The following is a 17153-nucleotide window of genomic DNA, read 5'->3' on the forward strand; positions in this document are numbered from 1 at the left end:
GAAGAGGTAGTCGATAAATTACAACGAGGTAAAGTAAAATTAAACAAGTGGTTTTCTTTTTTTAAATTTCTATTTTACCTCGTCATCGTCTGTCGACTCCCCACTACCTCACCCCCCTCCCCAACGCTCTTACCTGCACCGGCCGCCACTGGTTTCACACAGTGGAATTCAGCCACTAGATGGGGTATAACACACAGACTATGTTACATGTTATATTTGGCACAGCAAGATTTGCCAGGATTCACAAGATATAGGGCAGAGGCTAATTCCCCTTGTTACATGGTTGTGTGCAGCCAACAAACAACGCAGCCTCCCATGTGAGCTCGGCTCCATAGGGGCTCAAAGTTCCAATCAGTTCTCGAGCTGAGCCCCAGCCAGGCATCTGCCTCGAGGTTTCGTGGCCCACCCACCACTAGGCAGACCACAAAGAGGACTGCTCTAAAAATCCAAGCCGCGCTGGGCGCTCTGCGCATGCCCGAATCGCTACAACGCAGGAGTCTGCAGCCAGTCACTGCTTGTTTTGAGGGGCATCACACTGCAGGACTGTAGAGCGCATCTGCCCTGCTGCAGGCTGGACTAAGGCACCACGGTCTGACTTGGATTGGTTTTTTACCCTGCCTATCCTGAGTCCTAGTGTGCTGGACTGGACAACTAGTGCTCTCAGGGGTGCACACCTTCATGCCACAGCGGCGCTGTCAGTACTGCTGCGCGTTGACCTCATTGCAGAGTTATAAGCCCGCCCTGACTCCCAAGACTTGTCTGCTTGGTCTCCAATGGCCAGCCTCTGACTGGACTCTTCTGCCCAAGTAAGGACACCCCGTCACCACCCGGCTCTGCATGCAGCCTGGCATTGGGTGAGACGTGCGCCACTCTTAGCCCCAGCGCATGCATCACTCCAAAAGGAGAGGAAACTCACAAATAGCAGCAATAATATTACACAGTTGCACTGGAACTGCAACACAACCTGTGCTGTCACTCAGCACCGTAAGCAGCCATGCCCATTTGATGAGCTCCTCTGAGTGCCACTGTACCAGCCTGTCCTCCTGAGTGCAGTGGTGTGGACTGGGGTCTCCACCTGTGACTTGCACTCTGAAGCCCACTTACCAACCCCAACTACACTACAGAACAGTAGGGGACATTACATCCAGATAGACAAACCAATACCACCCACAATATTGTGCAGCAGTATGAATGCATAAGCTAGCAAGCCGAAGGGTGAGATTCAGACTGCAGTGCTTATGGCTCACTGTGAGCCTTGACCCAGCCTCTGCTTACTGGCTGCATCCAGCACAGCCTTTGTGAGCCTTATGGGAGTGTGAAGTAAGAGCTGATGACTTTACAAAGCCAAGCTCGTTTGATGGGCAGAATGCAGGAATGACTTTGAAAAGCAACACCCATTTTGTGTAGGAAATGTAAACAGTGCCTGGTCTGAAATGTCACCGTTACATCTGGGGGAGGCTTATGCCTCCAATGTGATGTTCTTAGGAATGCTCCTAAGTCAAGGCATCATCTTCTAGCAGGTCCTGTTTTATATATTTTTTAAATAACTTACCAAAAATGTTACAATATACATGTGATATAAGACTGGGGCTCACTGTATAATGTGTAACTTGCAGCATTTGAATACCTTGTTGTAAAGAGCTGTCAGTCATATTTTGGACACTTTGGGAATAAGCTCCTGGCATTAACCACATTCTGGATGAAGAAGTTCTCATTTTGCAATGGCCTCTGAACTATTATCTAGGAATGTCATCTCTTTTTTTTACTTACATAATATATTGTGTCCCAAAAAACCAACGTACAACTCATATTCACTTATCGAAAGGGGCCATCGATGACCCAGTATTTGCCAGCAAGGCCGGCCTTGCTGCAAGACTCAAAGGGTCATACTTCTCACACCACTTACATGCCTAGCTTATTTTATATGATATAAAATGAATACAGTTGATCAGCTAATCATTGCACCATCTTGGAGAATGAAAGAAGATTGCAGATCAAATGTTTAAGACCTGATATCAAGCCTGATATCAAGCTTGAACATTCTGCAAAAGATCAAGGTACACATTATACTAGGAAATGTAGTTCTACTTGGTTTTCAAAGAAAATGTGGTTTGTTGCTAACACTACTAAGAATACACTGGCCTGCGTCCACCACTTGCTGTTTGGTGGTGAAGCACCATGGCCAAAAACAGGAATTACAGATTTAAAACACCTCTCTGAAACAATTAAGACACCGGAGGCATGTAAATCTCACCTTGACAACTCACTAAAGCTTGCCATGTTTGGAAGACTGAATATTGCTGCACAGCTGGAAGACGGCTATCGTTTTGGAATAAGAAACCATAACCTAGAAGTTGACTAAAAACTCACAACTTTCATTTAAACTGTTGGGTTCGGGAACTTAAGAATGTCTTCCCAGAGTCCAGTGACAAACAGACCTTTATTGCAAAAAACTATGATGGGGCTAGCCTAATGAGTCTAATGAGTGGAGCCTCTAGGAGCGTCCAGTGCAATAAATGCATTGCTATATTTTTGCTATTTTGTGTGACTTTCCAGCATTTTTTCAAGGTCTCCAAAAAACCTGAAGTTCTCCATCACATAGTCATGAGAAGCCTCCCAAAAGAGGGCCCAGCTCACTGGAACATCCATACCCACGCTGTTAACATGATCTAGGAGTACAGAGAAGACTGAATAAAATGCTTTATGACCACTGAAAGCAGCAATGTTTTTCAATCTGTTCATGTAAGTGAGGCCTTTGGAGTCATCAGAACATTGAAGACAGGGAGAATCTTTTTTAGGTTTCGCTTGCACAGCGCTTGCACTGTCCTTGCAAAGTCTTTATTTTAAAAAGGACTCCTTACTCACCTGAACCTGTGATTCATGGATTCCAACATCGTTCTAATTTCTCATTGGCCAGCACGCCGTCAGCTTTCACTTCCTGCCCTGCTTTTGCGGTTTATGCTGTTGTGTGGGGCGTGGACCAAGTACAGCTTCCAGACACTGACTACTGGCTACTGGCCAGTGTCCTTCTACTGACCACTTCACTGTGAAGGTATTTTGTTTAGCATTTCTTAATGAGCACTCCTTATAAGTGCATCTGCAGGTCTTCTCTCTCCTCCCTATGGTCTTGCAGCCTATTCCTGGGTCACACCTCGTTGCTTCCCCCCTCGTTATACAGAAAAGAAGCTGATCTGGCATGTTTTGAGAACTTATCAGATTTCTCCCTATCTCGTGTGCAGACCATTTCAGAACAGTAGGGGGATGTGGTTAGTGACACCCGGACATCTTCACTTCAGAGAATGTGCTGATCGTGCCACGTCACCGGATGTAACATTTCTCGGGCACGTGGTGAGAAAGTGGAGCGAGCAGTGTGGGTATTAATCGGTCCGGTATATCTGCTTAAGCAGCACATTTCATGAAAGTGTATTTTTACATTTTAAATGAATAAGAATTGTGTCAATGTCAAAGGAAATTGCAGCAGGAGGGAAATCTGAGGAGCACGGCAAGGGGCATGAAAGGTTAACATAGGACTTTGCCTTGTAGCCTCCACAATTGAGTTATTGTATCTTTGAGGTTTCACTCCTCTCTATATAACTCCAGATAACTCACTGTTGTATCTCTCTGCAGTTCCTCTCCTAAACCCCCTGCCCCCTTTCAAACCACTGTGCCAACTCCATGTTGCCTTTCCCACTGCTGCCTGTATGCTTTCCAGCACACTACAATTCCCATATGTAATGGATACCAACCTAGTTAGTTACTGCTTGTTGTACAAAGTGTTCAGTATTAAGAGAAGAACCTTGAATAAATAGATGAATTTATGTTTTTATTCTAGTAACTTGCTCAGTAGTCCCAGATGAGCGTGACTGAATTAACCCCTTCAGTGCCCATGACGAGCTGGACTCGTCATGGGCTGCGGTGGCGCTGTGCCCATGACGAGTCCAGCTCGTCATGAACTCCGCCCGCTAATAAAAAGCGCGGCACTGGGCGGGGAAAGGGGCGGGCATGCAAGGGGTTAAAGTAACATTTTCAGCTTGCCTTTAACCTCTTTGCGTACTGCAAGTGCTGCCAGCAGAAGCATAAATTCCTGCTGTGTCCCACAAAAGAGCTTCTGCAAGGGGTTGTTGCAGTATCTCACCATCATTCATGGGCAGAGAGTCGCCTTTCCCGCTCCATCGTTTCTTGTGCATTGCCTGAGACTCAGAGCCTTTCACACACTGGGAAACATACTGACCATTATAAATGAGGTCTGTACAAATCCCAGAGCTGAGACAAAACCTCACATCCCAAAACTCAAGTGGCGTATGGTGGGAAATCCTTAATTTTATTTGGGATCTGCAACAGATTCACCTTAGAGTCTGTCTAGGTTTACTACAGGCAGCATGTCTGCGTGTTGCCAGACAACCCATATAGAGGCACTGGCTTTCTCTATCCAACAACAATGCTATAAAAAAAAGCCATCACTCCCATTCATGCTTACATTGAATAACAAGCATTAACAAAGCCAATGGATTTTGCCTACGCAAAATGTTTTAGCTTTGTCAACTTTTTTTTACATGCTGCACAGCAGTTGAGCTGCTGTGGAACATGCCCTAAAAAAATAAAAAACACCATAATGTGGTCAAAGCTGGCCATGTCATAGCTCTTTTTTTTACTTTGATCCATGCTGCACAGCAGATCAACTGCTGTCCACCATGTAAAAAAACATTGACAAAGACAATAGATTTTGCATTGGTGAAGCCTATAGGCTTAACCAGTGCTTGTTTTCTTTCTTAATGTCATGATATAATGCCCTATGTGGACATACTGTGCGGCCAGCTTCAAAAGGAAGACATAAATGGTTTAAAGGTACAAAGAGCCACAACAGATGTTGTCAGTCGTATCACTCATGTCAGGGAATATATCGACAAGCTAGAGGATAGATTCTCAATTTAATCTACGTTTCAAGCCACGGAACTGATATAAAGTTCTTGGTCCAAGATGTTTGTGATGCTGTCATTGTCCGTGCCAAAGAACGCTTTGCATTTACAAAACATCTTGAAGATGCTACTTTACTCCAAGGTGGGCACTCTGACAGACATGACAGAACATGTCCAGATGAAATACTCATGGAAATTATAAATTAATATCCCTCGCTGAACACAGAAAAATAAGGCACTGAACTATCAATCATATACAGCAGCCCTGAATGCCGAAGAGCTAGTGGTGCCATGCCTTAATTTTGTTTACTTGTTAAAAACAATCCATTAGAACCATTTTCAGAGACTATGAATCTGTTGAAGATTCTGATCATCATAGCAATTACAACAGCAGACTCTCAGCAGAATGGAGAGATTCCTAAGAAACACCATGATAGAGACTAGTCTGAGCGCAATGGCCTTGTTGTCTAGAGAAAAAGAACTTATTAGAGACATTCCAGACATCAACAAGCATACAATAGTGAAGTTTGACACTCTTAAAGAGTGACAAATTACTGTCCAAAAAGTGAACAGGATTGGCACTCTGTAACCTTTTTTTTGCTCTTGACATACTGCTAAATAAGAACAACACATTTTTCAGCATTTTTTATCAAGTGTTTTATACACCTAATTCAGTTGCTGTTGCATGTTTCATTTTATTCCTCAAAAGATTTTGACACTTATTTTTTCCTTACTTTGGGATTGTGTAGTTATTGTGTGTGTGTGTGGGGGGGGGGGGGGGTTGTGTTGTTTTTCTTGTGGAGACTGGGGTGCAATAAAACACTCATGCTGTTGGGTCATGATTGCAATATGGGAACCTGAAAACAGGTCCCTACAAGGCAATGTCTTTTAATTGATAATGGCTTCAGGACCATCTGTGTCAATATTTAAAACGTTTTTAAAAATTGCCTTGTGGGGACGTGTGTTTCCTAAAGAGAATTTATATTTTTGTTCAGCTCTGTTCCTGTAGACAGGAGGTGGTACTGCAGTTTTAAACACATTTTGCATTTAAACACTCTTTGTGCACCAGGAACAAATGCTAGCAGCAGAAAGCTGCACAACCCTGTGTTAAAAATATTTGTCATGCAAAGTAACCTTTTCTCTATTTAATAAAGTAAAACTTTCTTGACATGAAACTTTTGAATTTAGACAATTTGTGTCTAAACATTGTTACTGGTTTTATAAACATTGTTAAAAGCAATTTGGGTCAGTTTCGAATCCCAGATTATTTTACTATTGTAGTTTGATCCTTATCTGCAATTAAAGAATGACAGTGCATTAAACCGTGATACAATATAAACTTATCTGATTGTTTTTGTTTCACAAATAACCTAGAGGTATCAATAGCTATTGTGACATTTTAATGCTTTTATCAGAAATTCAGAGCCTTTGTTTTGCTTTGCCTTTGATTACATATTAATATGCACTTTGGAATAAGTTTTGAAGATGTTGGCTAGATGAGTGAGCGGCTAGAGTTGCATTGCTACGTTCTTGCAGACACCGAACTGCAGTACTTTTTTTCCAACAGCATGGGGAAATTTAATTTTAACAGAAAAATCATGTTCTTAGAAAATTAGTGCTGTTCTTAGAATATAAATTCAAATATTGCCATAATATGTAATTTCATTTAAATCCTTTGAATTGCCTAATTTCAAAACTATTCCCAACGTTTACAAATTAAGAACAGTCATGTAACAAGCATTGGCAAAGTCAACAGGTGACATCTATGACAGAGCCACTGGCTTTGTCAAAGTTTTTTTGCCATGTTGTACAGCAGTGTGCCTGCTCTGCTGCATGGATGAAATTAAAATATATTTTTTTTAAAGCACTGTGACGCAGCCAAACCTGAGCACATCATGACACTTATTTTTATTGCTGGTGGGATGGTGGGGGCGTGTGAGGGGTCAACACTAACAAAGGACAAGGAAGACAAATCGCTGACACAGCCACTACTGATCACAGTATATAAAGCAGTCGCAGAGCATCCTTGGCGGTATTCAATTATAAAAAGCAGACACTGATATATATCAAGCTTAGGGAAGTAGGTACAGAGACACAGCTTCCTAGTTCACCCTAATTAGTGGCTATTTTGTTGAAGGCAAAACAGAGGAGATGGATAGGAGACCAAATCCCTATCTTGCATTATGGCTCATGGTGCCATTACTACTGCATTGGTACCCACACTTAATACCTTTGGGACTTAGCTCTTCAGCTGAGGTGCAAAGTTCTGCTGTAAAATAGGCCACCTTATGTAGGTGTCCACTTCATTTTGCCCTTCCTGTGTATTTAAATATAGTTTGCCTTCCTAGACCACACTAGTTTAACTACAACATACTGCAGTAGCATAGGCTGTGCTCAACCACCTGCCTTATGAGTGAGATGGTTTTAAAACCGGAAGTGTGGAGAGGATGTGGCGTTATGCTAGAGCTGCAAACTTGGAGCTCGATTCTTGGCGTTGGTTTAACATCCTGTGATTCTGGTCAAATCACTTAAAGTCCCTGTCGTTTTTTCCCGCTCCCCTTCCCCTCGCTGCCTTGGTTCCCGCCCCCTTCCCTTGTTGCCTGGTTTCCCGCCGCTGCTCCCCTGCGGCCCCGCCCCCGAGCATCCCATTTGCCACCCCGATCCCGCCTCCCAGCTGCCCCTCCCTCCCTCAGCCCCTCTTATGGAGGCCGCGCAGTGGGCGCACCGCCGGCGTGCCGAAGGCGCGCCAAAGGCAACCCCGTCTGCGCCCGTCCGCGCCTGGACCACGCCCAGCGCCAGAACCCCTAGACCCCACGCTCGCCGCAACGCCAGACTCAGATACGACGCTGACTCCCTCCATGCACTCAATGCCGGCCGACACAACACCTGCTTCCAGGCCGCCCCGAAACGGACCCACGCATCCTTTTCCTGCCGCACCTGCAGCTTCACCTGTAACAGACCCACCAAACCTCCAAGAACGGGACCAACCACCTCCGCTGCATTCTACTCAACACCCGCTCCGCACGCAAACACGCCGTCGAGATCTGGGACCTGCTCGACACCTTCGCCCCAGACGTGGCCTTCCTCACCGAGACGTGGTGGAACGACTCCTCGGCACCCGACATCGCCATAGCCATCCCGGAGGGCTACAAGATCACCCACAGGGACCGCGCCAACGGAATCGGAGGAGGAATAGCCATCGTCTACAAGTCCACCCTCAAGGTCACCACCCACGCAGACGACACCCTCAACACCGCCGAACACCTGCACTTCCGGATCCACTCCGACCCCAACACCACCCTCAGAGGAACACTCATCTACAGACCCCCCGGGCCCCGGGCTCAGTTCAGCGACTCCATCGCCGACCTCGCCAGCACCCACGCACTCGCCTCCACGGACTACATCCTCCTCGGGGACCTGAATTTCCACCTCGAGAACAACAACGACGCCAACTCCGCCACACTGATCGAAAACCTCGCAACCTTGGCCTCAGACAACTTGTCACCGCACCCACCCACGCCGCAGGCCACACGCTGGACGCCGTCTTCTCCACAAGCACCCACGTCACCTTCGACCACACCTCCGAACCCCACTGGACCGGCCACCGCTGCATCCACTTCACCTTCAAAAAACCAACCACGCACCATCGCACCCAACAGCTGCCGCGCCGCTGCTGAAACAAAGTCACCGAAGACCAGCTAACCACCACCCTCACCCAGAACCCACCTATCAACCCCACCTGCCCTGACGCCGCAGCCCGCAACCTCAGACAGTGGATCGACAACTGTGCCAACACCCTCGCCCCACTCAAGAGACCATCCAACAGCCACGCCAGCAGGAGAGCCACCTGGTTCACCGACGAGCTCCTGGCCTCCAAACGCACCTGCCGTAAGCTGGAGAAGAAATGGCTCCACAAACGAACGCCAGAAAACCACGGAGCCCACAAGGACTCCAGCCGCAGACATCACCACCTCATCAGACTAGCCAAGAGATCATCCTTCAAAGACCGCCTGGATAACAACGCACACGACAGCAAAGAGCTCTTCCACATCGTGAAAGAAGTCTCCAGGCCCAACGCCAGCGCCAACGACATACCGCCCTCACAAGAACTGTGCGACTCACTGGCCATCTTCTTCCACCGCAAGATCGCTGACATCCACGACAGCTTCAACTCCACAACCGCACCAACGATGCCCGACTCCACCCCCCCCCCCGCGGTCACCAACAGCGCCAACCGCCTGACCTCCTGGGCCAACACCAACGACGACGAGACACGCAAGATCATGAACTCCATCCACTCAGGATCTGCGTCAGACCCATGCCTACACCACGTATTCAACAAAGCAGACATGGCCATCGCACCCCAACTACGGAAGGTCATCAACATCTCCTTCGAAAAAGCGACATTTCCGGAAAGCTGGAAACACGCCGAAATCAACGTCCTCCTCAAAAAGCCCAAGGCGGACCCCAAGGACCTCAAGAACTTCCGAACCATCTCCCTGCTCCCGTTCCAGGCAAAGGTCACCGAGAAAATCGTCAACATTCAACTGACCCGCCACCTCGAAGACAACAACATCCTGGACCCGTCCCAATCCGGATTCAGACGAAACCACAGCACCGAGACAGCCCTCATCGCCGCCACAAATGACATCAGACGCCAACTGGACAACGGCGAAACATCAGCCCTCATCCTCCTGGACCTGTCAGCCGCATTCGACACGGTCTGCCACCGCACCCTAAAGACACGCCTCCAAGAAGCCAGAATCCAAGAGAAGGACCTTGACTGGACCACGTCCTTCCTCTCCGGCAGAACCCAAAGCGTCCGCCTCCCACCTTTCCGGTCAGAAGCCACCGATATAATCTGCGGAGTCCCCTAGGGCTCATCCCTCAGCCCGACACTGTTCAACATCTACATGGCCCCCCTCGCACAAGTGGCCCGCCACCACAACCTCAACATCATCTCCTACGCCGACGACACCCAGCTCATCCTCTCCCTCACCAAGGACCCTCACACCGCCAAAACCAACATTCATGAGGGCATGAAGGCCATCGCCGACTGGATGAGGAGCAGCCGCCTGAAACTGAACTCGGACAAGATGGAGGTCCTCATCCTCGGACCCACCCCCTCAGCCTGGGACGACTCCTGGTGGCCGACCGCTCTGGGGACAGCACCGACACCAACCGACCACACACGCAACCTAGGATTCATCCTCGACTCCTCCCTCTCCATGTCCAAGCAAGTCAATGCCGTCTCCTCCTCCTGCTACAACACCCTACGCATGCTCCGCCGGATCTACTAATGGATCCAGACCGAAACAAGAAGAACAGTGACACAGGCCCTCGTCAGCAGCAGACTGGACTACGGCAACGCACTCTACGCAGGAATCCCAGCCAAACACCAACGGCGGCTACAACACATCCAAAACGCCTCCGCCCGACTATCGTCAACGCCCCCCGCCGCAGCCACATCACCCCCCTCCTGAGAGACCTCCACTGGCTCCCCATCGACAAGAGGATCACCTTCAAGCTCCTCACCCACGCACACAAAGCACTCCACAACGCCGGACCAGCCTACCTGAACAGCAGACTCAGCTTCTACACCCCCACCCACCAGCTCCGCTCCACCAGCCTCGCCCTCGCAGACGTCCCCCGCATCCAACGAACGACCGGCGGCGGCAGATCGTTCTCCTACCTAGCCGCCAAAACCTGGAACATCCTCCCAACCCACCTACGACAGACCCAAGACCTACTCGCCTTCAGAAGACTCCTCAAGACATGGCTCTTCGAGCAGTAGCGGCAAACCCAACCCCCCCACCCCACCCCCAGCGCCTTGAGACACTCACGGGTAAGTAGCACGCTTTACAAGTTCCCCTGATTGATTGATTGATTTAAAATATAGAAAAAGACAGTATTCTTATCATATTAACAATTAAAAGCAAAGCATGATTCTCTATCGTAGAGTTGTTGACGGAATTAGTGTTTCATCAGATATTGACATTAAAAACATTTAACATTTTAAAATTTCAATGGGGTTGCTGGACATTAGTGGATTGGAAGTGTCTGATTCCTTCGGCCGTTTGTTTTTTTCATAAAGTAATAGAATTTTCATCATCTTACAGGTCAACTCGCCTCAACAGGGACTACGCTCCTGGCTGTAATGGACGATATCCGAATGCAGGTCGATAAAGGCAAAACGGTCGCCCTGATACTCCTTGATTTATCAGCGGCGTTTGATACCGTGTCCCATAAACTGTTAATTCACATGCTTGCCGCAAAAGGAATACAAGGTAAAGCCCTAAATTGGCTGGAGTCCTTTCTATCAAACAGATCCCAGTCCATCTGTTTAGGTAACTTTACCTCTACCCCTCGAAAGATTAAATATGGAGTGCCCCAAGGGGCAGCATTGAGCCCAACATTGTTCAATGTATACGTCTCCTCATTGGCGTCGATTGGCAAGAAATGGGGCATTAATATCTGCTCCTACGCTGACGATACTCAGCTGATGGTAACCCTAAATGGGGAAAATGACGCCAAAAGTAGACTGCAAAACTGCCTGTCAGAGCTATCCAATTGGATGCATGGTCATTATTTAAAACTAAATGCTGACAAGTCAGAAATTCTCCTCTTCGTGGGACTAAACAGCTCTGGGATAACACCTGGTGGCCAATTTCCTTAGGTTCCCCACCTAAGCCCACATCGTCCGCAAGAAACTTAGGAATTCAGATGGACACCACTCTATCGATGAAATGCCATGTCACCTCAATATGTGGCAAAGGATTTGCCATACTAAAAAGGTTGAAACGGGTCTTCCCCTGGATACCACTGGAATGCAGACAGATCCTAGTCCAGTCGCTACTAGTTAGCAGGCTGGACTATGGCAATTCTCTATTTGTGGGTATGTCGGACTACTTATTTAGAAAACTACAACTGGTCCAGAATGCTGCTGCTAAAGCTGTTTGCAATAAGAGAAAGTATGATTCAGCCACAAGCTGCCTGAGAGCCTTACACTGGCTGCCTATGAGGCAAAGAGCCACGTTCAAAATGCTATGCATCGCCCATAAAATAATATACAATACTGGCCCTTTTATTCTACGGAATAGAATTAAGTTCTATGCTCCAGCACGAAACTTGCTTTCACAAGCCTCAGCCAAAGCAGCCACCACACGGATCAAGCTATCCAGGATGGGCGGACGTGCCTTTTCACACATTGCTGCTAAATGTTGGAATGATCTGCCCATTAACCTCCGACTCACGGACTCCTACCCCATCTTTAAGAAAAAACTAAAAACTGCATTATTCCCCATATCAGAATAATCAACAAGTCCCAGGAAACTGCCTTAGGTTTTACTGCTCAATATTGCAGCGCCGTGATATCCTGGTAGGATGAATGTTGCGCTTTACAAGTACACTTAACAATAACAATAACAATAACAACAACTGAGAATTTGTTGTACCAAGTCCTTTGATGATGGTCGATCTGCAAGTTCGAATGCCCCTATCATTGACAGCTTTTTTTAGAAGCAATACTCGGTTCGATTTTAAGGTGGGGCAGACACAGATAAGATGGATGAAATCTTGCCATGCTGCACCACATAAGCTACATGTTTTGACGCCTTTATACTTCCATTCAGGTTGATCGGCCAAACTTGGTAATACCCCAAATCAAATCACCATTAATTATCGTTTTAAGTGAGGCGAATATGTTGTACTGAGGTATTCCACCAGTCGTAGTAATGTATAGGATTGGAGAACCATCCAAGCATGGGATCTTTTGTCTAAGTGCGATTGTCTTCTAATGATGATTGTAGCGTAGCCGCTTTGTTTATCATTCAGCAGAAGGCTTGGAAGGAGGGGCTCTGCGCCCAAATTCTGTTGTGTTGGTTTCCTTCAGTGCAGTTTCAGGAATATGCCGAAACTTGAGCTTGGATCGTCTTCCTGGGCACACTACAGGACCTTATTTAAAATATTGGATCAGTTCTTCCAAAGTTTGTACCAGGTTTTAATAGCGGCATATTTTCTCCCTATCTCCTGTTTGATAAGGCCGAATTCCAGTCAGACCTGCTGTGATCCATACGGTCCTGGGTAATCTGATAGACCGGGGATCTGTCGGGCCGATGCTGTCGGGAACACAGGGTACTGTGCCTTTCCTCCCACCAGCTGCACAGCGTTGACATTTAAAGTGGATTCAGCAAATGTACAAGTAAACATTATAGAGGTACGGTTAGACTGCGATCCTAATGGCAGAAAATACCCCATGGGACACTATCAATAGAGAGTGTAATATAGGCCTATAAAATTACTATCACTCCATGCACCCAACATCTTGTAATTCAACTAACAATATTTACATGGCAGGAACTGATGTGCTAAATGGTGCTCTAGTGACCACACACAGAGAGGAAATCTCTGCCAACTGCATGGATGATCTGCAGTGATTGGATCTTGATGTGAAATGACTAGAAAGCACCTCATGGATGATATGAAGGTGGAGAAGAGAATCTGGTGGAGCCGGAGTGCAAATGATGAGTGTCTCAGGGTATAAATGATAGCAATGCAGCAGACCTTTGAATGAGTAAAATGTTTAACAACCTAAGTGGTAAATGCGTGGAAATATGAGACAAGAATCCTTGCATATATCGCATAATATTACGCAAAATGTATTGGGGCAGTGATTTCTTTTTTTAGCAATATCACCTTCAATCTAGGAGAAATCAAACAAGACACAGAGTGAGATATACCCTGATCCAGAGGAAATTGGGAGACATAAAGGAGTCTTACATAATCAACTGATATTAACCACTTTTAACATGCAGCCCGATTTGATATCTGTTTTAAATTCAAGACACAGGTCCGTCCTCACACGCTTTAGGTTGGATATATTCCATAGGCTCTGCACCTTTCCTATTATAAATGATTGGTCCATAGATTTAATAAACTGTCCCTCTGATCAGAAAATGCCCCAGAATACAATGCACGTGGTCCTCTTTTGTGAATTTTATTCTGAATACAGGAAGCAACATATTTTACCAATAATAAGACAGTTCAATTTTACACAATGTCGCCCTGTATATTTTTATCTTCAATCACTGCCGTCGTTAGAAATTTGTTGCAGAATGTCATCCTTTTTATGGGTCGTGTTTTATGCGAAGAAGAGGATGAACTTAGATACTGCTTGAGGACACGGCACAGGGAATATACGTTTAAGGTGGCACGGTAATAACTGGCATGGGGGAGGACTGAACCAGGAAACTTACAGGAAAAACATTCTACTAGAACACCAAAAGCACTTTAGGAAGACATTAGTATAAACATAATATAGAGGTTCTGGGAGGGAGGTAAATTTCAGTGAAGTGTTGACATTTTTATAAAGTATATTTAATGAATTTTGGAAGATTGACCACAAATAACTGCTATTTGTGGCTTTTATGATTATATTCTCTTAGATGTAATGATATGAAACTGATATGTGCTGTCTTTTTTATGTAAATGCTTTTACGGTGATCAGTTATGACTCCGAATAAAGCTAAATATGACTATGACATAAAGGAGTCTGTTCCAACTCTCTAAGGTCCAAATTCAGAGCAGGGAAGCTTCCTGTGACTTCCCATCAGGAACTGACAGGCTTTGGCAATTAAAGCATAAAACTACCACAAGTCTTCAGCCCTGGAGCCATTGGGTGCTGGATAGATCCAGAGGGAAGGAAACACCAAGAACCACACTCTAGAACTCTGAGATCTATGGGTGAGAAAATGGGATTGAAGAATGCATTGAAACATGTCAAACTTTAAGGAAAAAGAAGAGTTCTCCCCATGTCCATCACACCTAGAGGTGCCTTGATTACCTTACTGAAAGTAGCTGATTTCTAAGGGACTGGACCAACGTGGCCATTGCAATGTATTACCATATCGGACCATACTGCAGTACAAGTCCACATGCTTCTTAACAAACCGGTATGTAAGTACAACAATATCTCAACAGGTATTATTTCAGAGGCTAGTAAATAAACATGCACATTTAGTTGCAAATGAAGCATTTAGGGAGACGCAACGATTTAGAAGGAGTGCCAGAGGCATCATGTATTGAGAATACATAAAGTGTAAACATTGTACTGGGAATAACAAATTGGGAACATTTGTATGAGCACTGTTGACAATGAGTATGAAAGTAACCTGCCGGAACTTTGTGCACATAAGTGCTTGTGACACACATGGTGGACGGCGCAAGTGACAAGTGGAACAGCGATAGGCGGCACAAGGGGAGAGAGGTGACAATAATTAAAAGGTACTTAAGGTTCATAGGTAGGTATTTACAAAGAATTGTAAAAAATTGGGCATTTAGGTGAACCAGAGTATAAGGTGCCACAAGTTGCGCTGGAATGTCAACGACGCTTCGATCCTCTAACAGTTAGGCTCATCATCAGGACCAGGTTACAATTTGGAAAGTGCTGAAGGAGGATAGAAGGAATTCTAGAGGAGGAAGGTACGAAAAATTCACTTCTGGGGGACTGAGGAGCCAGGGGTCAGTGGTCCCTGGAGGGCCACCAGGAGGAGATAGGCAATGAATGCTGTCAGTGAGAAAACCGGTAAATGCGGGGAAGAGTAGGGGCCCTGTGTTGAGAAAATGACGGGTACGTTATGAGGCACGATGCATCCAATGGGTGGAGGGGAAGGTGAGAAACAACCGGCGAGTGAGATGAAGGACCGTGTGATCCAATGTCCGGGAGGGGTGGTTGGCGGGAGCTAAGGGCTTGAATTCGTGATGTTGCGGAATCCCAGAGGATCTTTCCATGTCCTCCTACAACATCACAAATTCCAGTCCTTAGTTCCTGCCAAGTACAGGGTGGACGTTTTAGCTGGAGATTTCACCTGAAGCTGCAGTAATCTCTCAGTGAAAATCTAGCTCAAAATAAGGAACTAATGGGAGAATCCATCCCAGAACAATCAATTTCTCAGGTAATATTTGCTAAGTTCTTACTGGACATGATGCTCATTTCTTAAGGACCACCCTTAACTCAGCTTCCTCTTAACTGGAAGTTAGTCTTAGCTTGAGATGGTGATGTCTGCCCTCTTGTCCCTAGACATGTAATCTGTTGAGCTGTCACAAGCCGCCAGATCCATAGTATTTGCCACAGAGCCCTGAATATACTCTCTTGAAGAACTTTACAGTTCCCAGCATTGTATTTCTACCACTGCAAGAGAGCAGAGTATTCCTTTAAGAAAAAGAAGGTGGTTAAAGTAAGGGTTTCGAGTTATGTCATGCATTATGTGGACAAATTGTATAATTGCAGGATAGAATGTAGTGCTGTACCTTTAAAAATAAACTCCGCCTCCTTACAGTTGTGATGCAGCCACTCCAGGAAGCAGCGTTCCTTCAGCGACAGGTTGTGGTGGCTTTCAGTAAAGTCCCACAGCAGAATGTCCTGGAACTCCTTGACCTCTTCTTTTACCAGCCTCATGTACCCCAGACTAGGGGATACGGCCATTAAAAAGAGACGTTTCACCCAGTAGCCCGACACCTCCCCTTCCACCGCCCAGGTCTGGCGCAGGGCCGCTCTCCTCTCGCTTGATGCCGGGTGGGACTTTACGGCCAGCAGCAGCAGTGGTTTACCACCAGGAGTGTTGCAGTGGCCTTTCCTGTCCTGCAGGATGGTGCAGTTGTAGCCTTGTAGTTGTGGGAACTCTGCCACATGCTGAGTGAGGTTGAGGTGGTAGGTGACTGTTCCATACGTCAGCGTAGTCGAGTGCCTCATTTGAAGTGTCTGGCACTGCTGGACTGGTGATTGCCGACTGATGCCCACGCAGCGAAAGGGCCCACATCTCTTCCCATTGTTTGAGAACAGCCAAATACTTATAAATGTGAACAGGGACAATCCCAGCAGGCTCTTCATCTTTCTGTTCATGTTTCCCTCTGTTCTACAAGAAATACAACACAACAGAGTAAGAAAAACTCATAGAACACAGAGGATCACAAAATGCAAGTGTTGGGAATTACCAACATTACAAAAAAGTGTTGGGGTAATGTGCATGAAGCAAACATACGAAACAACTATGGAACTGTGTCCAGTCCCCTTCCTAAAAAGCCTAAGTAAGGACCCAGCAAACAAAATAATTTTGCGGTTGTGATTTTAAAAATTGCGGGCTTCGAAACCAAAAACCTCAAACTCACAATGTACCAAAATATGTGACTCATAACAACTCTTCAGGAAAAAGGGGGCCAAAAGCGCATCTCCCCTTCCTT

General features: G+C 46.2%; 1 protein-coding gene across 1 annotated transcript in view; it reads right to left on the reverse strand.

Annotated features, from left to right (window-relative positions):
- Positions 1–16822, reverse strand: part of LOC146782903 (UDP-GlcNAc:betaGal beta-1,3-N-acetylglucosaminyltransferase 9-like) — a 50431-nt gene extending 33609 nt beyond the window's left edge. Inside the window, exon 1 of the mRNA XM_085637833.1 lies at positions 16224–16822. Within this exon, the coding sequence (XP_085493959.1) occupies positions 16224–16815 (592 nt within the window). The 5' untranslated portion in view covers positions 16816–16822. The remainder of the gene's footprint in view (positions 1–16223) is intronic.
- Positions 16823–17153: the final 331 nt, after the last annotated feature.

This window comes from Triturus cristatus, chromosome 12 (assembly GCF_964204655.1).
Source record: "Triturus cristatus chromosome 12, aTriCri1.1, whole genome shotgun sequence".
Taxonomy (NCBI): Eukaryota; Metazoa; Chordata; class Amphibia; order Caudata; family Salamandridae; genus Triturus; species Triturus cristatus.